Source organism: Saccostrea cucullata, unplaced genomic scaffold (genome assembly GCF_032062105.1).
Source record: "Saccostrea cucullata isolate Sc308-1 unplaced genomic scaffold, CSIRO_AGI_Scuc_v1 ctg245, whole genome shotgun sequence".
Classification (NCBI taxonomy): domain Eukaryota; kingdom Metazoa; phylum Mollusca; class Bivalvia; order Ostreida; family Ostreidae; genus Saccostrea; species Saccostrea cuccullata.
The window spans coordinates 163,858-188,857 of record NW_026924728.1 but is presented as its reverse complement, the minus strand read 5'-3'; the positions used below and the strand labels follow the sequence as shown (position 1 = coordinate 188,857).

Here is a 25,000-nt window from a genome sequence, read left to right as displayed (position 1 = left end):
CCGATACCATAATTATGAATCTTAGTGAAGTCTACTTGTGTGCCAAGTTATATTGAAATCAGACCAAACATATGAAAATTTGAATTATGAATTTAATGAGCCCCTAGTAGCAACCATTTAGACTTTGTGTATTCTTTTTGATTTCTTATTGTTAAATCCACATGATATCAGGCAGTATTAATTTAATTTTTATACCCCTGCTTGAAAAGTGGGAGGGTACTAGTATATAGTGGTCAGGATGTCTGTCCGTCTGTTACGCTTTGGGGTACCTATCTTCTCTTATACCACTGAATGAAATTTAATGAGACTTTCACTGAATCTTTGTTACATAGTGCCTTTGTGCACCTCCTATTTCACTTTTTGATTTGACACATATTTTGGGTTTCCCATAGCAAAACATGGACACTGCCTTCTTTTTATAATATTGAACGGTACCCATCTCTTATCCACTACCCCCCCCCCCCCCCATACCCTTGAATAAAATTTTATACTTTCACAGATTCTTTATTATACAAATGTATAAAGCCATTGAGCACATCATATGTAACTTTTTAATCTGACACTTAATTTGGGTCTCCCAGAGCAAAACACTGACTTTGCCATTATATCATACTCGAGGCAGAGACAGTGCTTAGAGGACCTCTAATTATCTTTTGAGGTCCAGTCATTTTTTAGAAGATTTTTAAGCTCTTTTTCAATAAAACTTACTCGAATATCATTTAGTGAGCTCAGTTCTCACAGTTCCTCTGGTATTTTTTATGCCCCCGTAAACGAAGTTTCGGGGGTATATAGTTTTTGTCGTGTCCGTCTGTCTGTCTGTTTGTCTGTTTGTCCGCAAAAACTTTAACCTTGGGCCGGAATTAAAAATATCTTTGTTTCCCCTAACCCGACCCTAAATTCTTAAGTTGGGTCGGTAGGTAGGTAAACAATTTTATTTTCTGACAACAGCTTTGAAAATATATTGTAAAATTTAATGGAAAATTACATTTATAAATAAGAAAAGTACAATGAAAAAGTACAACTGAATTATATTTATCAGGATGAATATGCAGACATATTTATAACAACTCCTATGATTCCATAATGGCATATAGTAAACATAGGAACATATAGATGAACTGTTTATTAGATCAAAACTCAAATTAAATAAAATGCAGTGAAATTTGAATGATGTGTTCACTAGGTGGGCCCGTCATCTGCTCATGAGGCTGGCCTTTCCATGTATTACGTACCTGAAATTTGTTTATTCGTTGTTTACCGTCCCTTTCGAAAATTTATTCACTCATATGGAGACACCAAGACACCTCCGAAACACTCTTAATTAGTAATGGTATATTTTATTATCAAATTTTTGAAGAGTGAAGATTTCTGGTTAGCTAAAGGCATAAGATTGAGACATCGCCGTTGTTTTATGAAGAGCTACTTCTCTGTAATCAAATCTGGCCGTTCTGATAAAAACTGATTTTGATGAAATTGTATTTTATAAAACTTGGTTGACAATAAAAAAAAATGTTGAATCATCCTATTTAAAAAACCTTTTCAGTCGGCGTGATTTAATTGGGTCGGTCGCGTTAGGGGAAACAAAGGTATTTTTTATTTTGGCCTTGTCCATAACTTTTGATTAGGTGGCACCATGACTTTCATATTTCACATGTGTATTTCTTGTGACAAGACCTTTCTTTGGGTACCACCAAATTTGACCTTTTGACCTTGACCTTGGAGTTTGACCCACTTTATATATATGAAAATTTTAAAGTTTTACTTTGGCCATATCTTTGGAACAGTAGATACCAGGACATTTATAATTATTTGTTAAAAGACCTTTCATTGGATATCAACAACCTTGACCTTTTGACCTTGACCTTGTAGATTTCCGCACTTGTGAAAAAACTTTAACCTTGGCCATAACTTTTGAATGGAAAGGGATAGGGCTTTCATACTTCAAATATTTAATCCTTGTGAGAGGACCCTCTATTGGATACCAAGAACTTTGACCTTGACCTATGAGTTTGACCTACTTTAAAAAAACAAAAATTGACCATAACATTTAAAGGATTAGGGCTAGTGCTTTCATACTTTACATATTTTTTTCTTGTGACAAGACCTTTCATTTGATAACAAGAACTTTGACCCTTTGACCTTGACCTTGGAGTTTGAACTACTTTAAAAAAAATTAGCCTTGGCCATAACTTCTGAACGGATAGGGTTAGGGCTTCCATACTCTACATAAGTATTCTATGTGGCAAGACCTTTCATTGTATACCAATTACCTTCACCTTTTGACCTTGACCTTGGTGATTTTTGTACTTATTTAAAAAACTCTAACATTGGCCTACTTTCAAATTTCACAATTGTTTTCCAGTGAGAATACCCTACTTTTGGTACCAATTAATTAAATTTGCATTAAGAAAAGTTTAATCTTCGCTATGTTGCCATACGGGGGCATCAGTGTTTAACAAACACATCTTGTTTTTTTTTTTTTTTTTTTGGAAAGTTCTTGTCACAGGTAGAGCACATGTGAAATATGAAAGCTCTATCTTGTTTCATTCAAAAGTTATGACCATTGAAGGTTTAAAGAGCCATAGCGCATTTGATAGTCACTTTCGCCTACTCTAGTAGTGATTTTTTTAAATACATTGCTTAACCAAAAATTTGTCATACAATGTTAGTTTATATTTGCGTTAAAGCAAATCACACAAAAATAATCATGTTCTTTCAGCCGACAAGACCAGAAAAATTTAGTCGCCCGACCATCGGCTTAAATGTGACCTAGGCATTACAGGGGCATAAAAAATCGGCCGACTCAAGTATTTAAAAGGAAATCACCTGTTTCTCTTTTTGTGACAGACTGATACTCATGTGAGATTTAATGTCCTCTCACTTTGGTGATTTTTTATGCCCCTGTAATGCCTAGGTCACATTTAAGCCGATGGTCGGGCGACTAAATTTTTCTGGTCTTGTCGGCTGAAAGAACATGATCGGCCGATACAGTACCGGGCAACACTGAGCAGTCACATTAATTCCTAGGGACATCAATGACTTGGATAAATAACACAAAAAATCTTTTTTCTTTAGAATTCAGCAATATTTTTTCATAGATCTATATTCAAATAGGTGACGTCAGTAATGTTTGCAAGGCAAAGTGGCAGAATCTTATAAAATTGTGACTCGATGAATGTTGAAAATGTGTGCAAAATTTTGTATGGAATTGCATAACAACGACAAATGGTGCATATCTAATCAGCAAAGAATACTTTAAAGATTTCTTTATATCTTACGGATTAATTATTCATGTTATTTCCGTTCAAAAAATTTATATCAATCCATGCATCAAAATTTTGTTTGTGTTATGTATCCTTACTAGGTTAAATATTCACAAGTCGGCCAATCGTCGTCCGATCATCGAGCACTGAGCTACAATTTGATTTTAACCGTCGGCCGAAATTTTGAATACCCTTACTGTCGAATGACGGACGACCGACTTTATAAACTGACTTCCGATGGTCGGACGATGATCGAAGGTTGGTCGACGGATAACTTCAATTGAAGGAATCGGCCACCGACGCATAAAAAATTATAACTTGGACCGATAGACACAAAATTGGTCGGCCGACAAAAAAAGAGGTCAAAATCGGGCAAGACAACGGCCGATGAACTGACGAATGTCACCCGAAGAATCCCATTTTTGCTTCAAAACCCGTCTGCCGTTGGTCGTTTTTGGAAATGTGACTGGGGTTTAAAGATAAGGGGTCTATAATTTTTGCTCCGTCTGTTCCTCTGCCTTAATGTCCACAAAATCTTTATCCTGGCTATAACTTTTGAGTGTGTATGGCTTTGGCTTTCATATAAATTTCACAGGTGTATTCCTTGTGACAAGACCATCAATAATTTTGACCTCTTGACTTTAAAGTTTGACCCACTTTTGCCAAAATTTTATTCAACTTTTAACTTTGGCCATAATTTTGAACAGTTGGTGCCAATGCTTTCATATCTCAGAGAAGTATTTTTTGTGACAAGACCTTTCAATGGGTGTAAATATTTTTGACCTTAATTTTTACTTGACCATCGATTTTAACCCACTTAAAAAAAAAAAAAAACCCTTGGCCATTACTTTTCGATGTATTAAATACTTGACTTTCACACTTCACATGTGTATTCCTTGTTTGACAAGAATTTCCTTTGAATATCGATAAGTTAAACCATTTGACCCAGGAGTTTGAATTTCTTTTGGTACTTGCTCTTAACTTTTGACAGGGTAGGGATGTGGATTTCATATTTCATGGTTTTATTCCTTGTGAAAAGACCGTTCCTTGCATTCCACCAATTTGATCTCTTGACCTTGATGTTTGACCCTCATTTACAAAACATAAAAAAAAAAAAAAAAAGAAAAAGAAAAAAAAAAGAAAGAAAGAGAAAAAAACAACAACAAACAAACTTGAATCTTGTTTATAACCTTTGATCTGAACAATTGTACATGTATCCACAGGTGTATTTCTTGTGAAAAGGCCTTCCTCTCGATACCAACAATTTGACCTTGGAGTTTGACTTGGATTTGAGAAACTTCAATCTTCGCCATAAACTGCCATCAGTGTTCCACAAACACATCTTATTTTATAATAAGGTAATCCACCAGTTCCATTAATTCTTACCCTTTGGCATTGACATTTGACCCACTTCTTAAAAACTTTAAAAAATCATGGCTGTAACTTGGCATTTAACATTTCAAATACATTGTACATATTCATTGACACAAGTCTTTTTTTTTTTTTTAGTAAGAACACTTGATTTCTTGACCTTGGAGTTTGACTTGCAATTTGAGAAACTTCAATCCTCCCCATAATCTGCAATACAGGAGCATCAGTGTTTCACAAATACAATTTTTAGCTCACCTGAGCCAAAGGCTTAAGTGAGCTTTTCTGATCACATCTTGTCCGTCGTCCGTCCGTCTGTCTGTAAACTTTTCACATTTTCGACTTCTTCTCATGAACCACTGGGCCAATTTTGACCAAACTTGGTACAAAGCATCCTTGGGTAAAGGGGAATTTAAATTGTTAAAATGAAGGGCCAAGTCCCCTCACAAGGGGAGATAATCAAGAAAAGACAAAAATAGGGTGGGGTCATCAAAAAATCTTCTTCTCAAGAACCACTGGGCCAATAAAGCTGAAACTTACATGGAATCACCCTGGAAGGTGTAGATTCTAAATTGTTCAAATCATGACCCCCGGGGCTTGGGCGGGGCCACAATGGGAATCAATGTTTTACATGGAAATATATAAGAAAAAAGTACGTAAGGGTTGCCCGCAACCCTGTGTCTCGCCTGCTGTCGCTGTGGTTAGTAAGAAATGATTGTCTGATAAACTGAAGCATTATACAAAAATATCTGTAAAAGAATGGAAACAATCCTGAAATACAATAATAAAGAAATGGAACAGCTGACTTAATATCTAATCCCTTGGCGATTATATTGGCATTTATATATATATACATATACCCTGTAAATTCACAAATTATTGTGATGTTTTTATTATTGCGAATATTGCAACGTGTTATGAGTCGCAATAATTTGAACTTGCATTTTGAAATCAAATCCACTGTATATGTATCAAATTCAAGAAAATGTAGGTGAAGATTACCTAATTATGGTACTGATATTGTTGGTTACCCATGATGTGTAGACTGACAAATTATCATGCCACTATAAGTTATAGTTGCTGAGATATGGACCTCCACCATAAATTTATGCAAAGTCACTCACTGTAGGTCCAATAATGTATCCACTGACAAATTATCATGCCACTATAAGTTATAGTTGCTGAATATGGACCTCCACCATAAATTTATGCAAAGTCACTCATGGTAGTGTCAAGATGACCTAATTCTGGTACAGGCGTTTGTGGTTACCCATGATGTATCCACTGACTATTGTTATAGTTGCTGAAATATGAACCTCCATTATCAATTTAACCAAAGTCATTCATGCAGAAAAATGTAGGTCAAAATGACCTAATTCTGGTACTGATGTTGTTGGTTACTTATAACCTGTACAATGACAAATCATCATGCCATTATAAGTTATAGAATGAATGTTTTAACCAAAGTCACTCATGGAAATATATAAATTCTGAAAATGATGTATCCACTGACTAATTATCATATCCCTATAACTTATAGTTGCTGGAATATAGGTCTTCACCATAAATTATCATGAAAAAACTAAGTCCAACTTATGTAAAAAATACGGAAAAATTTGAATTTTTTTTTTCAAAATCATACTTGGGATATAAATTTTTATCCATACTGAATATTGTGTCCAAATTTCAAGAAGACTGAATAAAATTTGAGAAAGTTATTGCAGTTTATAAAACTTTGACATTTGGGTTAACCAAAAGTTGTCTATGGTCGTATGTCTCGCTTCGCGTTCAAAAAATCTTTGAAAATCTTCTTCTCAAGAACCACTGGACCAGAAAAGCTGAAACTTATGTGAAAGCACCCTGGGGTAGGGCAGGGTCACAATGAGGAATCAAAAGTTTTACATAGAAATATATAGAAAAAAATCTTTAAAAATCTTCTTCTCAAAAACCACTTGGCCAGAAAAGCTGAAACTTACATGGAGGCATCCTGGGATAGTGTAGATTTCAAATTGTTTAAATTATGATCATTGGGGTAGGGTGGGGTCACAATATGTATTACAAGGGGGAAATCTGGTAAAAAACAGAATGGTCAAAGATTCTCAGGTGAGCAATGTGGCCCATGGGCCTCTTGTTTATTGTTTGTTGCAAGAGTCCATGTATGTAAATAAACCATGAACTGCAGAGATTCTATGCTTATCAAAATTAATCATTAGATGTCAAGTCCACTTCCTCACCTGTATATGTTTAAAGAGGAATAAAACAAAACACAGGATTACTGAAAATAATGGTAGTATTTGAAGATATTCTGACAACAAGTTTGTAAAAAGAGAACAAATGGCAATATAGTACAGCATTCAATAGGGTGATAATGCTTCTGAATATATTGAGCAATGTGACATCAAACAGTGCTACTGGCAGATCATTTTACAATTATAATGTACATCTATCATGTTAGAAAAAGGGGGAGGGGGTCAAAGAGATGAGGCTATATACAGGAGAAATGAGGTCAAAAATGTTCAAGCTTGGATTGCCCCCGTCAGATAATACACGTACACACACAAGGAGTCAGGAGATGGGCATGGACAGTGGATATATGAAAATATTGACTTATGTATCGTGTTGTCACAACAATCAGATTCAAGAATCCAAATTGTTACAAAAATGTGAAATTATTTGGCAATAATTGTGTATAGTGCCTATTTGTAAACTCTGTACAATTGGTTTTATGGACAATCTAACCTATTTTGTTATCTGCACATATATTAACAGTACAAAAGCACATATACATTCAGAATGGACAAAATAATATAGAAATATCTTTGGAAAACTTTCAATAAAAAAAATCTCACAACTGAAGTGACTGTTACTTTTCCATCTACATACAAGTGAAATATTTACATTTTCTATATTAAATATTTCCAAGATTAGGCTGTTAAGCTTGTTATATCCAAATCAATACATTTATTAATAAAACGAAGCAGGACTAAAGACATAGAATTATGTAAAGAAATAGCCGAGTCTCTTTACAATGACATTCCTACAAATTAACTATAAAAAGGGAGATAACAGCACTACTGCATTGTAAACAAAAATATCAAGTCACAAATGGAATTTGGTGCACCAAATAACCACATTTAAGAAATTGACACATTATTAACAAAACAAAAATACATGTAATTGTTCACTTCAACATAAAATATCACCTCTCCACTTTTTTTTTCCAAGTCAAGAGATGCAATCTTTAAAGCATGTTAACATAGAATAAGAAAAATTCTCTTGTTCACACTCATACACATATTTAATAGCACTTCTTTTCATACTTTGTTTCACATTTCAGGGAATGGTTCCCTAGAAGCAAACTAAAATATGACCATGAATCGATATTTTTCATAGTTTTAATATCCATTTTTTTTATTCAAAAATCCCTATTTTCGTAAAGAGAGCACCTTAAATCAATTTTTAGGACACATTTAAATGCTAAGATGATATTCCCTGATTTCAAATTTTGATCCCCAAAAATTATGCATGATTTAGTAATACAATCAGTTCCAGAGTTCATAGCAAATACTATGGTAAATACTGCACCATAACAATGAAAGAAAAGCTGATTGGAAAACAATACTGTTTAAATAAATCACCATATCTGTTATAACCACAGTTAAATAAATGTTTGTTTTGAATCCATGTTAATAATCTCCCTTTGTTTGCTCCCTGATTTTCTCAAGAAATGTATTTCAAATGTCTTTATAATATGAGGATGTGATCTATCGCTTTTCATCCAGACAATATGTTTGTAATGAAGCATGGGTGAACCACATGACCTCTAAAAGTACATCCCAATTACCTTTTTGTTTTTTTGATAAAACATTCAATAATTGACAAAAAATTACAGATTAGCTTACCAATTTTAGTTTTAGTTTTATTACACATCATAAGTTGAAAATCATGAGCATATTACTTAAGAATTTCTTTCAGAGGAATCCAAGCAATAAATCACACCTTATTATAGCAATGTTTGAGGTTTTTTTTGTAGTAAATGTTCCAAGTTATTGCAGAATAATACATGGGTCAACATTTTAATAGCATGTATTTAAATCTAATTTGGTAATGCCCTGTATTAAAATATTCTGAGAATATCAGCCAATTAAATCCTTATATTAAATGAAATAATAATCAAACAGTCATGTGGGAAGAAATGAAAATTCAGTCCAAGGGAAATAATTCTAATGAAATATGAAGATCTGCATAATGAAATCAATTCATAAAGCAGTATGGTTATGTGAATGTGTTGCAAAATAGTAATATATCTCTCAAAATAATTCATCAACTACAAATACATGTAACAAGCAATAATATATAATATATAATTGAAAGCACATAAGAAATAAAATATAAAACAAAGGAATGAGATTAGCACTTGTCAATTACTCATACAATGATGATCAACATAAGCATGTGCGCTATATACCACTTAAGTATGTTACTTCAAATATATGTTAGTAGAACAGAGTAGCCCCAATTTTCACACATACAAAAATTACCCAAATCATACCAAGTACTGTTAATCCAAGTTATATTTTAATGTTAGGTCAAACTAGTACTTATAGATATACCCTTAATAGTTTTATTAAACAAAAACAAAAAATCTCACAATAAATGCATATTAATTTTAAAAAAAAGAAATCCTATTCAGTATTTTTTTTTTTTAACACAAAAATGAAAATTGAAATTGAGAAAAGGAGCTTCTATACTCACTGAAAATAGCCTTTTATATAGGGCAGGCTATAAAAAATAGATTTAGCCTAAGAGAACCTGCTGCAAGTCTCATCACTTTAACCGGCTGATCAGTGAGGCATATAATTTACTTATCATTGTTTTGCAAAATACTAGTACATTACGTCCATCTTTTCCACAAACTTTACAGAATATCAAACGCCCTACATGTATAATGTTGTAGTGGAATTCTACACACAAACACCTTATATTGGAGGTAGATCAATTTTCTTTGTCAAGATAATTCAACATATCCGTCAACTTTTAAAAAACTTTAAGTCAAAATACAAGATTTATCATTCAAGTTGTATCTGTGTGATTCTCTTTTAATACACCTTTAGAGTTTTATCGGGTATGTACAACTGCTGTAAATATATTTTACAGGATTACATCCTCTTATTTCCCAAAAATTTGAAAATAAATATTAACATTTTGTAGCACTTTGTTAGCTATAGCAATCATATATTAAATATATAATGATTGAATACAACAAGAACTTGTCAAAAATATGACCAAAAAAACACAAGAAAAAACTTTGATAATAAAAAGCTATAGTTTTCTTTCCTTGGAATTGGCTCTCTAGCATGATAGAGAACTACAACCTTCTTCTCTCGTTCACTGATCCATGACAAATAGCTCCCTCTGATATGTCACACATGACCGACGCTGTCACACATGATTTGATACATGAGGATGTATATAATACTAAGATCAGACTGCTGTAGAACTCTTTGGTCGGTTTTTGCCTCTGCGCTGAGCCAGGACGGAGGCTCCTACAGGTTCCAGGGTTGGTTTGGGGGAATTGTTCAGGGCCTTAAATGTGGCTGTCATTGCTCCCTGTTAGAGAAAACAATACATACACCGTGAACTTGTAAAACAAGAAACCAACCTGTACAGAAATAAAACACTTATAGTGAGAACTCTTGATAGAGCTGTACAGAAAAGAAAATCTCAAGATTTTGCTCCTACTTTAATAGAAGAAAGAGCTTAAAACAGTATTTTTTGTTAACCATTGTATGTCTAGATAGGAAGTATGAATACTATCCTAAATATTTACTGTGGAACATTCACACAACCAAGTAAAATCAGTGTGTCTCTAGACAGAACATACCCAATTTTCGCGAGCATACAGACTCACACAATTACGCGATAATGAAGTTCTCGCGATTAAAAAGTGATTTACAGCAAAATATTTGTTTAAAAAACAAACTTTAAACAAATATTTTACTGTAAATTGCTTTTTATTTGCGAGAATTTATTTTCGCGTAACTGAGTGACTCTGTCTGCTCGCGAAAATGTTATTCTTGCATATATTTGTATTATTGTTATTTATATACAACAGAAACCAAAGCTCACAAAAATTTTGTCTCACTAATAAATACCAAATAGCTAAGTTGATAAAATAAGGTGTTGCGAAAATATAGTGATCTACAGTATTCAATGGCTTTTAGTTACCTTTACAAGCTGCGCGTCTTGGAGAGTAAGTCTGAATTGTGGAAGAGCCTCTCTTTGAGCCACCCAGGGATGATTAAGAACCTGTGTCGCTGATAATCGACTCCCGGGGTCAACGTGTAACATCTTCTGTACAAGATCCTAGTCAAGAAAAAAAAGCAGAGATGACTAAAAAAAAGTGCAACTCAAACAATAAAGCATCAACAAGAGGCCCAGGGGCCACAGCGCTCACCTGAGCACATCAGGCTTGAAGTTACCCCCCCCCCCCCCCCCGCCCAGGCGTTCATCATTTGAACAAACTAGAATCTACATTACCTGAGGATGATTCCATATAAATATCACTAATCATAGCTTTGAAGTACTTGAAAAGAAGATTTTAAAAGGTTTCTCTATATATCCCTATGTAAAACTTGGGTCGGCCATTTTGACCCCACCCTTGCCCCGGGGGTCATGATTTGAACAAACTTGAATCTACACTACCTGAGGATGATTCCACGTGAGTTTCATCTTTCCTGGCTCAGTGGTTCTGGAGAAGGATTTTTAAAGATATTTCCTATATATTCCTATGTAAAACTTGGGTAACCCTTGCCCCAGGGGTCATGATTTGAACAAACTTGAATCTACACTACCTGGGGATGATTCCACATGAGTTTCATCTTTCCTGGCCTAGTGGTTCTTGAGAAGAAGATTTTTAAAGATTTTTCCTATATATTCCTATGTAAAACTTGGGTCGGCCATTTTGGCCCCACCCTTGCCCCGGGGGTCATGATTTGAACAAACTTGAATCTACACTATCTGAGAATGATTCCACATGAGTTTCATCTTTCCTGGCTCAGTGGTTCTGGAGAAAAAGATATTTTAAAGATTTTCCCTATATATTCCTATGTAAAACTAGGGTCGGCCATTTTGGCGCCACCCTTGCCCCGGGGGTCATGATTTGAACAAACTTGAATCTACACTACCTGAGGATGATTCCACATGAGTTTCATTTTTCCTGGCCCATTGGTTCTTGAGAAGAAGATTTTTAAAGATTTTTGCTATATATTCCTATGTAAAACTTGGGTCGGCCATTTTGGCCCCACCCTTGCCCCGGGGGTCATGATTTGAACAAATTTGAATCTACACTACCTGAGGATGCTTCCACATGAGTTTGATCTTTCCTGGCCCAGCGGTTCTGGAGAAGAAGATTTTTTAAAAATGCCATTAATTTTTAATAAATTCATAATTATCTCCCCTTGGAAAAGGGTGTGGCCCTTCATTTGAACAAACTTGAATCCCCTTTACCCAAGGATACTTTGTGCCAGGTTTGGTTGAAATTGGCCCAGTGGTTCTTGAGAAGATGAAAATGTGAAAAGTTTACGACGACGACGACAACAACGACAACAACGCCAACAACGACAACGACAGACGACGGACAAATTTTGATCAGAAAAGCTCACTTGAGCCTTCGGCTCAGGTGAGCTAATAAAACATTTAATTCAAAAAAAGTTAGACGTGATAATTCTTCTTGAAACCAATTCTTCAAATAAAATATACGGAGGATGTATTTCACACTTGGTAAAAATATAATGGATAGACAATAACTGAAGCTTAATAACCTTCCAATAGCAGAGGCCTCAGACATGAAGTCTGGTTTTAAGAAATATCAAAAGACAAAAAGAGACAGTAATTAGGTCGTCAAGGGATTCCAGTGACCTAATTAACATCAAGTATTTTTTTTGTACTTGTGACATATTCAAAACATTATGACAATACGTTAATATGGTTAAAGTACAGGATATCTTATTTCTCAGTATTAAATAGAGAATACTTAACATTGCTCGTAACTGACCTTTGCTGCTGCCGAGACTGAGTCCCAGTTTCCCCCTGCCAAGGTGAATTTACCCTCTCCAATACGAGATAGGATATCATTAGGTGTATCATTTGGTCCATTGGCAAATGGTGTGTGCCTACAATTATACAATTAGAAGCATGTCATGTTACCACCATTAAACATGTTAATGACAGAATATTGTGATGGTCAACTAATTTAAACTTAGAAATCAATTTGACAGTTTATATATCTTCAAGAAGAATGTACAAGAACCTGCCAAGATGAAAATCTTTGTTTCTCAACTGATTTCAGAAAAGTTTGCAGAGAAAAAATTCCATACACATTCAAAACTGAATTTCAAGGAGTTTGCAACAAAAATATTCAGAAGACAGTCAAAACTGATGTAATGATAATGTGTCGACTCAATAGTCTGCAAAGTGTAATCTAGAGTCCTACCCTGCTAGCATTGTGTAGAGTAGAACACCAAGGCTCCAAATATCACAGGCAGCATCATAGCCTTGTCTCTTCAGAACCTGAAACCAAACATAAACCATGGTCAGTTGGATTTTTTTAATACAAGAAATGTACTCTACTTACATGTATACCTTAAGCTATTTTTTGTTTTGGGTATCTATTATTCAGAAATTTCAAAGGTGGTTGTGATTCATACAGAAAATATCTGTGAAATTTATGAGCTTCAAAATGCTCTCATACTTGCTCCCTAATACCAAAGTACATGTAAATGTAAACACATGTACCAGTTCAAGTTAACATCAAATGCGTACACTTTTTCCTAAACACTACAGGAATGTGGAAAAATACAGCATGCACACAAGAATACACATGGATAGGTCATCCCAACTCAGGTTCTAAAATCACACTGCAAGGAAATAAAGGAACCCTTCCACATTTGTTAGACAGGCACGGTACACGATCAATGTATTAGTATACAGCTATCCTCGCCTGGTTGGAAAAACCATTCAATTCAGGCAGTGTTCCAGCTAGTATTTGCAAGGGCAATGGTGAGTCAATTCAACATCCAAAGGGATTTTTGGAAGAGCACATGTTGAAAAGGTTTAGGTAAACATCAAATTTTTGATGATCAAATTATTATAAAATAATTGTAGAAATCAATACAAGTGAAGAAGGGCCAAAAGTTAGAGAGCAGGTGCTGGGCTATTTAAAACTTCCTTAACTGGAACACTGTTAGATCTCACATATTTACTATAAAAAATTAATTATGATACTATTTTGCCTCCTTTATTGGTTTACCAGACAAAACATAATTATTAAAATAAGTCTGACAAAAGCAGACAATGTAATGCCTTCATTTACCATTCAAACATTTTCAAGGAATCCTTTCAATGTTTACACTAGAAATGTATATATTTCTAAAAGACTTTTCACTAATTTAACTGAGAGAAGTAGAAGAACACTCTATCCTGCCACCCAAACCTCTTACCTTAAACGATAAATTGGCAACAGAATTTGGAGTGCTCTGAGTGCTCTAAAACAATATCATCTTTTTGTTGAGGTATAGAGTTATTAATTCACAGGCTGCCCAACATGAATTTCACCTGGCCTCACCAGTCTTAGAACTTGTAATCTCAACTCAGTACCTTATGGTGTCAATTTTTTAAACATACAACTTACATTTAAAAAGATAATTATTGTGTTTTGATGCAACCTGCTAAGTAGCTTTCAATAAAAATTCTATTGCCGCATTGGACAAATTTCAAAATCCACAGCAAGCAACCTAACAAGATTTCCACCACCTTTCTAGAACCAACTCACCTCAGGTGCCACGAAGTTTGCCGTGTAGCACGGGGTCATGAGAAGGCCATTGTCTGCTCTCAGCTGCTTAGCAAATCCAAAATCACAAATCCGCAGGCTGTCTGGTGATCCAGAATTGTCCGCGTACAGAATGTTGGATGGCTTCAGATCTCTATGTACAACCTGACAGTGAATTCAAACAATCTTAATCCTCATCCAGTTCTTTTGACACATGTAAATTTACCTTAAATTATTTCACTTTACATGGAAGTTTTAAACAAGAAGTCTATTCAAAACTTTGAAAAATACTCTTGAGTAAAAGAATATATATTTGCTTTACACTTGACAATTTTAAATCAGACCTCAAACTATCCCCCCTCCCTCTTTTATGTGGCTTTTTACATCATGGATCCTTAGGTAGTTTAGTTTCAAACTACTAAAACTATGCATGGACAAACATATTTTAATGACACTTACTCCATTTGCATGCAGATATTCTACTGTCTTTGCAACGATTTGTAGAACTGCACTAGCTTCCCTTTCTGAGAAGAATCGCTGCCGTAAAATTTTGTCCAACAACTCTCCCCCTTGCATTAATTCTGTCACCATGTATACTTTATTGCCATTATCAAACACCTGTAACAAAAGAAAAACATCAAATTTTCATTGGAAAATGCACAATACAAGTATACAATAACAATTTATTCTATATCTGTTATAATAGCTATCTCTAATAGCATTATAAAATCTCTAAAATTACCTTTCGATAAAAATATATACCATTTTTTCTGTATAAATTGCATCTGGCTAAAATTTCCACTGATATAGTATCTTGAGACTACATGTACTACACTTACATCTCTCAGGGAAATGATGTTTGGATGGTGTCCAAACCTCAACAAGATTTCTACTTCCTCTGATGGGTCCCTCTTCTCTTTGTCCATTATCTACAATTATAACATTTTAGAATATATAATATATATATAATAACATTGGTCTCCCACAAACAATAATGATTCCTGAGTATTTGTTTGTAAACCTGTGGCTTCACCTTACAATTGGGGTTCATAGTTTAAAAAAATTTGAATCTACAGTAGCTGACAATGCTTTTACATATTTACAATGACTAATCATGGCTTTAGTCTCCTTGAGAATAACATTTAAAAGATGTTTTTATATATATTCTTAGGTAAAGTTTCAATTTCCTAATTTGGCCCCACCCTACCCCTGACAGTCATGATTTGAACTTGGTATGAAACTTCCCCCCAAGTTTTCACACGGTTTTTCTGGCTCATTGGTTCTGAAGAAAGCTATTTTAGAAAGTCACCATCTTCACTTATTCTTAATTATCTCTTCTTGAGAAAGGACAAGATCCTTTATTTAAAGAAACCCGTATTTACTTCACCCAAGAATGCTTTGTGGCAAGTTTGGATGAAAGAGACCCAATGGTTATGGAGAAGAAATTGTAAAAAGTTTACTACAACAAGAAGGGTCAAATCTTTGGCTCAAATGAATTAAAAGGGCTGAGAGATTTGAATTACACATCTTGCATTCTTAATCTTACCTTGACAGCAAATTGCTGTCCAGAGCCTTTGTGTATACACCGCTTACACACAGAATATGATCCTATTCCAATATCCTGAAAGGAATACAAGTTCATAGTCATTACTTACATTCTATGATCAATAGAAAAGAAAATTAATTTCTGGGGGAAAAATTTAACCTTAGATACTCAAGAAAAATTAGTTGAATAAAGAAATTTTTTCTCAATTATTCAAATTTTGCTTTCTGACCATCTCAAGCTATGTTGGTTATCAATTAAACATACATGTAACTATATATACACTGTCTATAACAAATGCAATATAAAAAATTACCTCTTTTGTTTCATATTCGTCTGAGAAAGCTGTACACTTTACACCGGGTAACTATAAAAGCAAGATAGGGTTTATCAAGTTATACATGTATTTCAATGTTATGTTTAGTTTTAACAACAAACAGAACCCCCAAGAGATTATGAAATTTTATACGGTTTTGTTTAGATGAAAAGTATTTTTATTGATCGCATAATTACATGTATATGAATTTGTTGATATTTAGGCATTTTGATTATCTTATACAGAGCTTACTGATTTTAAGGCAATTTGATTATCTAATATAGAGTTGGAAACATGGTTTTCTTCTCCTAGTAAAGCTGGTGCCACAAAACTGAATCCTCGGAATAACTCATGGGCTGTGGCACTAGGGGGAATTCCCGGGGAGTCTGTAAATAAAGTACAAGAATTTGAACATAAATATATCTTTTTAATCTAAGTAAATAAAAAGATATACACTAGAGAATTTGCTAAAATATCACCTAATATTCTCATGGACCCTTGTAAAATCAATATGTCATTTAACAGTGTTTGAAACTCGCTGTAAAATTAGCTAGACATGCAGGGCTGATTGCTAGTAGAAGTTGTCAGCCCTACCAACAAGAGGCCCAGGGGCCACATCGCTCACCTGAGCTAGGAAAAAGCACAATTCAGATCTGAATTGAAAAGATTACTGAGGGCGAGGGAGGGGGGGGGGGGGGGGGGGGGGGGCTTGAATTCTAATACTACTTGAGAATACCTCCATATCAATACTGCATATAACTTCTTAAGAAAGTTCTTGAGAACAAGATTTTTAAAGATTTCTTGTAACATTTTGTTTGTATATATTACTTTGTAATAATTTGAATTTGACTTCCCATTGTTTCCCTCCCTACCCCCATTTTGACCCCATCCTATCCCTGGAGGTCATGATTTGAATAAACTAGTATCTACATTACCTGACGATGCTTCCATATGAATATCACTAATCATGGCTTTGCAGTACTTGAGAAGAAAATTTTTAAAGATTTTGTGGTCCCACCCTACCCCTGGGGGTCACAATTTGAACAAACTTGAATGTACACTACCTGAGGATGATTCAACATGAGTTTCATCTTTCCTGGCCCTATGGATCTTGAGAAGAAATTTTTAAAGATTTTTCCTATATATTCCTATGTTAAGGAGGCTCATTACACCACTTTTTGATGACGTACTACACCAAAAAATAAACCTCCATTGTGTCGACCGGTTTCCTCTGGGGACGAATTGTACAGGTACCTCTATTATATGACCCTGACCTTTAAAACGCTTTAACAAGAGGCCCATGGGCCTTATAGGTCACCTGAGCATTATGCAACAACTTTCCAGTGATTAAATTTAATTCATCATAACAATACACTTAGCAATTGCTTAGTTTGTTTACTTAATACCCATACACAAGGTAGGGGAACAAAAAATGCATTTCAACTAATCAGTTATATTCAGCAATAATCAGTAGTGCCCCTACCACACATGAACCCCTTGACCCTTAGGCCTTGATATTTGATTAATACCAAGGAGCAGATTTCAAACCATTCATTCATTTTCAGTATATAAGTACACCCCCCCCCCAATGGTAACCCTGACCCTGGGGCCTTGAAATTCACAATTCTGGAAGATTAGGGCCCTTGTAGATCATAACTATATAGGTAGTTCATCTGCTTAATACCCTAGAGCAGAGAAGAAAATTTTAAAGATTAAATGAATTTTCACTATATAATCTATAGAGCCCCGCCCTAACACCAAAACATCTGACCCTGGGGCCATAAAATTCATAATTTTGGTAGAGGCACTCTTGCTCATCATAACTATGCACTTAGTTAGTTTATTTAATACCCAGGAGCAATGAAGAAGATTTTCAAAGAATTCCTGTATTTTTTCTATATAATCAATAGAGCCCCCCCCTCCTAACACCAGAACCCCTGACCCTGGGGCCATAAAATTCACAATTTTGGTTGAGGCACTCTTGTTCATCATAACTATGCACTTAGTTAGTTTATTTAATACCCAGGAGCAGAGAAGAAGATTTTCAAAGAATTCATGTATCTTCACTATATAATCAATAGAGCCCCCCCCCCCCCCTCTAATACCAGAACCCCTAATCCTGGGACCATAAAATTCACAATTTTCGTAGAGGCACTCTTGCTCACCATAACTAGGCACTTAGTTAGTTTATTTAATACCTAGGAGCAGAGAAGAAGATTTTCAAAGAATTCATGAATGTATTTTCACTATATAATCAATAGAGCCCCCCCCCTCTAATACCAGAACCCTAATCCTGGGGCCATAAAATTCACAATTTTCGTAGAGGCACTCTTGCTCACCATAACTAGGCACTTAGTTAGTTTATTTAATACCTAGGAGCAGAGAAGAAGATTTTCAAAGAATTCATGAATGTATTTTCACTATATAATCAATAGAGCCCCCCCTCTAATACCAGAACCCTAATCCTGGGGCCATAAAATTCACAATTTTGGTAGAGGCACTCTTGCTCACCATAACTAGGCACTTAGTTAGTTTATTTAATACCCAGGAGCAGAGAAGAAGATTTTCAAAGAATTCAGGTATTTTCACTATATAATCAATAGAGCCCCGCCCTAACACCAAAACCCCTGACCCTGGGGCCATAAAATTCACAATTTTGGTAGAGGCACTCTTGCTCATCATAACTATGTACTTAGTTACTTTATTTAATACCTAGGAGCAGAGAAGAAGATTTTCAAAGAAATAATGCATTTTCACTACCTACTTATTTAGCCCCGCCCTAGCACTAGAACCCCTGACACCAGGGCCATGAATTTCACAATTTTGGTAGAGGACTCATTGCTGATTACAATTATGCAAACAGTTTGACTGCTTGATGCCCAGGTGTAAAAAAGAAGATTTTTAAAGATTGCATTAATTTTAGTGGTTTTGGCCCCACCCCTCAGGCCCCTGGGGGGCAGGGATCATGAAATTCACAATTTTTGTTCCCCTTTACCCATAGATGCTTTGTGCCAAATTTGGTTGAAATTGGTTCAGTGGTTGCAGAGAAGAAGCAGAAAATGTTCAAATGTTAACGCACGACGCACAACGCACAACGCACGACGCACGACGACGGACGAAAACAGATAGCAATAGGTCACCTGAGTTTACTCAGGTGACCTAAAAATAGATGAAACATGCGGTGTTATAAACAGTGAAAACAAAGTAACGGATTCATTATGCATTAAGCAAGGAGAATTGCTTTTAAGCAGAAACAAAAGAAAACAACAGTCAAATCTTCGGAAAACAAGTAATGTCAATTTCATAGCGATGCATGCAGTGAGCTCTATCATCAATGACATGTTTGTATGGAGGAAATTCGAGTTAAAATCTACAACCTTGTTGAAATATTAAAAAGTTATTTACTTGCACTATTTACTGTGTTGGTGTTAATTTTTATATTTGCTTTATTGATTTAAGTGTATACCCTGGCAATTTAAAGCTTTGTTCTGAATTTTAGATGTAATGTCAAACGTTCCTTAGTGTTTGAGTCTTGGGCAATTAGGAAAGATAACTCTTGAAAGTGGACTTTTTATACCAAATATTTTTTAAATTGGATTTTTCATTTCATTTAAACATTCTTTATTCAATTTGACAGATGTAATTCATTGAAATACATTCCTTGTCTCTTCAGAACTCATTTTCTTAATGTTTTAAGCATAGATTAAAAAGATAATGATATGAATTGTTTTTTAGGAGAAAATTATTTTTTCTAATAAAATTATTATTAGGTATTACGAGGTATTTTCACAGTGTGTACTTGTCTTAAGAAGATGCCCATCATTTGACACTGAAAGTTCTGAAATTCTGTTAATAATAAACTTGAAATGAAACATTTCACTAAAATTAGACAAAAACTAAAAAATTCTATAAACAAGAGGCCCATGGGCCACATCGCTCACCTGAGAAGTTTTGACCATTCTGTTCTTTACCAGATTTCCCCCTTGTTATACATAATGCATCCCCACCCTACCCTACTGATCATAATTTAGACATTTTGAAATCTACACTACCCCATGATCCTTCCATGGGCACATATGTTTCAGCTTTTTTGGCCCAGTGGTTCCCGAGAAGATTTTTCCTATATATTTCTATGTAAAACTTTGATTCCCTATAATGGCCCCGCCCTTCCCCCGGGGGTCATGATTCCTAAAATTTAGAATTTACACTACCCCAGAATGCTTCCACATAAGCTTCACTTTTTCTGGCCCAGTGGTTCTTGAGAAGAAGATTTTCAAAGATTTTTCCTATATATTTCTATGTAAAACTTTGATACCCCATTGTGGCCCCGCCCTTCCCCCGGGGGTCATGATTTGAACAATTTAGAATCTACACTACACCAGGATGCTTCCACATCAGTTTCAGCTTTTCTGGCCCAGTGGTTCTTGAGAAGAAGATTTTCAAAGAATTTTCCTATATATTTCTATATAAAACTTTGATTCCCCATTGTGGCCCCGCCCTTCCCCCGGGGGTCATGATTTGAACAATTTAGAATCTACATTATACCAGGATGCTTCCACATAAGTTTCAGCTTTTCTGGCCCAGTGGTTCTTGAGAAGAAGATTTTCAAAGATTTTTCCTATATATTTCTATATAAAACTTTGATTCCCCATTGTGGCCCCGCCCTTCCCCCGGGGGTCATGATTTGAACAATTTAGAATCTACACTACCCCAGGATGCTTCCACATAAGTTTCAGCTTTACTGACCCAGTGGTTCTTGAGAAGAAGATTTTTTTATGACCCAACCATATTTTTGTCTTTTCATGATTATCTCCCTTTGCGAGGGGATATGTCCCTTCATTTTCATAATTTAAATTTCCCTTCACCCAAGGATGCTTTGTACCAAGTTTGGTCAAAATTGGCCCAGTGGTTCTTGAGAAGAAGTCGAAAATGTGAAAAGTTTACAGACGGACAGACAGACGGACAGACGGACGGACAGACAGACAGACGGACGGACGACGGACAAAATGTGATCAGAAAAGCTCACTTGAGCCTTCGGCTCAGGTGAGCTAAAAATATTTATGATATCAATACCCCCATCTGGATATTTGGCATCTACATTATAAGTGGTGCTGTATTGAAATCTAAAATAAACTGTGGATGTAATGAGCCACCTTAAACTTTGATCGGCCATCGTAGCCCCACCCTATACCCCCGGGGGTCATGATTTGAACAAACTTGAATGTACACTACCTGACGATGATTCAACATGAGTTTCATCTTAATTTCCTGTCCCAATGGTTCTTGAGGAAAAGATTTTTAAGGATTTTTCCTATATATTCCTATGTAAAACTTGGATCGGCCATTATGGCCCCACCCTACCCCGGGGGTCATGATTTGAACAAACTTGAATGTACACTACCTGAGGATGATTCAACATGAGTTTCATCTTTCCTGGCCCAATGGTTCTTGAGAAGAAGATTTTTTAAAAATGCCATTAATTTTTCACAAATTCATAATTATCTCCCCTTGGAAGAGGGTGTGGCCCTTCATTTGAACAAACTTGAATCCCCTTTACCCAAGGATACTTTGTGGCAAGTTTGGTTGAAATTGGTCCAGTGGTTCTTGAGAAGAAGATGAAAATGTGAAAAGTTTACGACAACGACGACGACAACAACGACTACAACGACAGACAAATTTTGATCAGAAAAGCTCACTTGAGCCTTCGGCTCAGGTGAGCTAAAAATGGACTAGTCCGAAAAAAGCAGTTGTCTTTTAAAAGTTAAATGTTACAGTAATGTAAATGGGACCAGCTCACTATATATTGGATTACTTGATATCGCGATTACTTAACTAAGCAGAACTCTTTCGCGATGGAGATAGGAAACGTCTGTTTGATGGGACAAATGTGCTATTGAATAAATGCAAGATCGATCATTGTAGAATTTATAAGGACAGATAAGTAAAAAATCCTGGTGGAATACCTTGATAAACAATCGCTGAACCAGTTTAATTAATTTTTGACATGAGCTAATCCTAAAATGTTACATTTTTAACGATATTATTTTCTCACTAAATATTTATTGAAAATCGTCACATTGTAAAGCTGAGTTTTTTTTCCTAAACTTTCGTTATTTGACAATTTACTATCTGGAGTTCAATTCTTGGCAATACATTGTACTTTCGGCGTAAAATTGTTCGAATCATTTGATTGTCACTCCTGTAAACAATGCCATGTGCCCCAGTAATCTCACGAGATTAAGAGCTTTCTCGACTCCCCCGCAAAGAGCGGTAGTATGTTAGATAACTGCGAAGTACTCGCGATATTACGATATTACTGCTTGTAACTCTTTGAAGCCAGTAATATTAGTTGATCTGAGAGAGGTTTGTCAAATATCTAAATTTTAATTCATAGAAAAATTTAACACGTCCAGCCGGGCGTCTATACATGGAAATCTATTCGCCCGTGACAAAATCTATGCGTCTCTGGCGGTTGGGCGCATGGTTATTTCAAACACTGCATTTAACCTTATGCTTATTGTAGATTCCTTGGTCTTGGACATTTATTAACTGTAAACAATTTCTTGAAGCTGATGTACACAGTTTATAATTGATATTAATGCCACGTATTGCCTTCACATATAGCTGGTTTGGGTTCCGGAGAAGCAGCCCAAAATGTTCAAATGTTAGGGGGAACGGCCCCATAACAGATAGCAAAAGGGTAACTGAGTGACTCAGGTGACCTAAAACTGTATTCTTACCAGTTCTGGCGCTTAAATGTCTGATTTTTAAGTACACTAACAAATTTATAAATAAATCAAATAACATCAAACAAGTTAAAAAAGTATTGGAAGATAAATATTGATTTTCCACAATAGTCCATTAGCATTTTTGTCTAGTGTACATGTTAATTCTATCATATAACCTTAAAGTCAATATTATTCATAAAATAATTTCTCATCAATTATCACTGAATGTAGAAGAAAAATCCTTAAGAAAACTACAAGCATGTCCAGAACTGCGTCATTACCTTTGGGTGTGCGTGTCGTGAATTCTGGGTCAAAATAAAATGCATCATCAGTCTGTACCACAGCTGGTTTAAACGGAGGATTTAAAGAACGTTTATATAGTTTATCAAAGTCTATATTGCTGAAAAACGGTTGTTTCTTTATATCTTCTATGCCATTTGGTCCTGAACCTGCAACAAGCAAAATTACGAATAATAGTCATTCTAACAGGCAAACTAACTAAATCAGTTTTCTGAATCTCAATCATAAGTAAACATGGTCTTTTTTGACAATATTACTCCATCTCCATATCTTAATAATGAAAAATTGACAATTTTTGTTGACCTGTTAATTATCTGTTAATAAACAAAAGGAGCATAATTGCTCTGAAAAATCTGAAATGAATGATTACTTCAACATCCTGTAAGTTATTTTGGCTACATACCTAACCTATTCAGTGGATTTCTTTTAAACAAAGCACGTAACAACTGTTGAGCATCTGAGGACAAAAACTGTGGCATTCCTAGTTTGGCTCTGAAAAATAAATTTACAATTTCTTTAGTCTATTCGACGTTTACAAGTAATATTGTCAACTCTCATCTCTACCACAAAGCAAGTCTTTCTAATAATTTCACAGTTAAATTAGGTGAAACTAAAGAATGAAAATATAGCTCACTTTAAGATCTGAGTCATGGTATCTTTTCTATTTGATCCTTGAAAGGGGAGAGCACCAGTTAACATCTCAAACTGAAAATAGAAAAGTGATTGTGTAATTACACCTTCTTACAGTAAAAGTTAACCAAACCAGATCCTAAAAAGAGAGAGAGTTTCATGTATACCAATCATATACCAGTTGTTAAATGTTTATTGCTCCAATTTGTTAAATCAATATGAAAATAATATAAATGTACAGAATTACAAACAAATGTCTAAATTCAAATCTAACATTCTTTAAGAACATAAAATTCAGTCAAATTTGATGACTGAAAAAGCTGTGAAGTTCATGCTACAGAGTATATACAGTAAATAATGGCAGCAGTGTACAGACTATGGACTACCCACCATGAGGACACCGAATGACCACCAGTCTGCGGCCGTACTGTGGCCCTTCCTGTTGACCACCTCGGGGGCCATGTACTCCACAGTCCCACAGAAAGAGTACGTCTTCTTCTCCTCAAATATTGATTCCTTGCTCAGACCGAAATCTGTCAGTTTGATGTGACCTTCATGATCCAGCAGAATACTGTAACGAAATTTGAGCTTTATAGGTTTGGTCAATGGACTCATACTTGAAAATGACTGTTTCACAGTGAAAATTTTATGTTGAAAAACATAATAATTACTGTAAAATTGATAAGGCTAAGCTTAAAAAAAATCTTTGTTTCCAGTTGCCGACCTATAATTTTTAGAGTGGGTCATTGGTAGGTATGATTTTTTTTTTTTTTTTTTTTTTAGATTTTAGAAATCAAGTTTCTGTTGGATCACAAATCAGAGATTTTCCATAGGGTTATTTTAAGTAAATAAAGCTCTACTTTTTTATGTCACTTATCGACAGCAACAAAAATTTATAAAATAGAAAATTAAACAAGTTTCAACATCCTAAAAATTTGAAATTTCAAAAAAAAAAAATTCTCAAATAATGGCTGAAAAAAGTTTGAGTCAGGTGCATTTTAGTGGGTTGGTAGGCAACTCTCA

At 35.0% G+C, this 25,000-nt stretch overlaps 1 protein-coding gene across 1 annotated transcript in view; it reads right to left on the bottom strand.

The window, feature by feature from the left end:
• Window positions 1–6,903: 6,903 nt before the first annotated feature.
• LOC134267143 (ribosomal protein S6 kinase 2 alpha-like) overlaps window positions 6,904–25,000 on the bottom strand; it is a 32,881-nt gene continuing 14,784 nt past the window's right edge. Inside the window, exons 8-21 of the mRNA XM_062749363.1 lie at window positions 24,368–24,548; window positions 23,982–24,052; window positions 23,751–23,839; window positions 23,329–23,496; window positions 16,572–16,705; window positions 16,320–16,370; window positions 16,007–16,081; window positions 15,300–15,389; window positions 14,920–15,078; window positions 14,464–14,625; window positions 13,126–13,202; window positions 12,688–12,805; window positions 10,860–10,997; window positions 6,904–10,241 (exon numbers count right to left, since the gene is read on the bottom strand). Coding sequence (XP_062605347.1) covers window positions 10,116–10,241; window positions 10,860–10,997; window positions 12,688–12,805; window positions 13,126–13,202; window positions 14,464–14,625; window positions 14,920–15,078; window positions 15,300–15,389; window positions 16,007–16,081; window positions 16,320–16,370; window positions 16,572–16,705; window positions 23,329–23,496; window positions 23,751–23,839; window positions 23,982–24,052; window positions 24,368–24,548 — 1,639 coding nt within the window. The 3' untranslated portion in view covers window positions 6,904–10,115. The remainder of the gene's footprint in view (window positions 10,242–10,859; window positions 10,998–12,687; window positions 12,806–13,125; window positions 13,203–14,463; window positions 14,626–14,919; window positions 15,079–15,299; window positions 15,390–16,006; window positions 16,082–16,319; window positions 16,371–16,571; window positions 16,706–23,328; window positions 23,497–23,750; window positions 23,840–23,981; window positions 24,053–24,367; window positions 24,549–25,000) is intronic.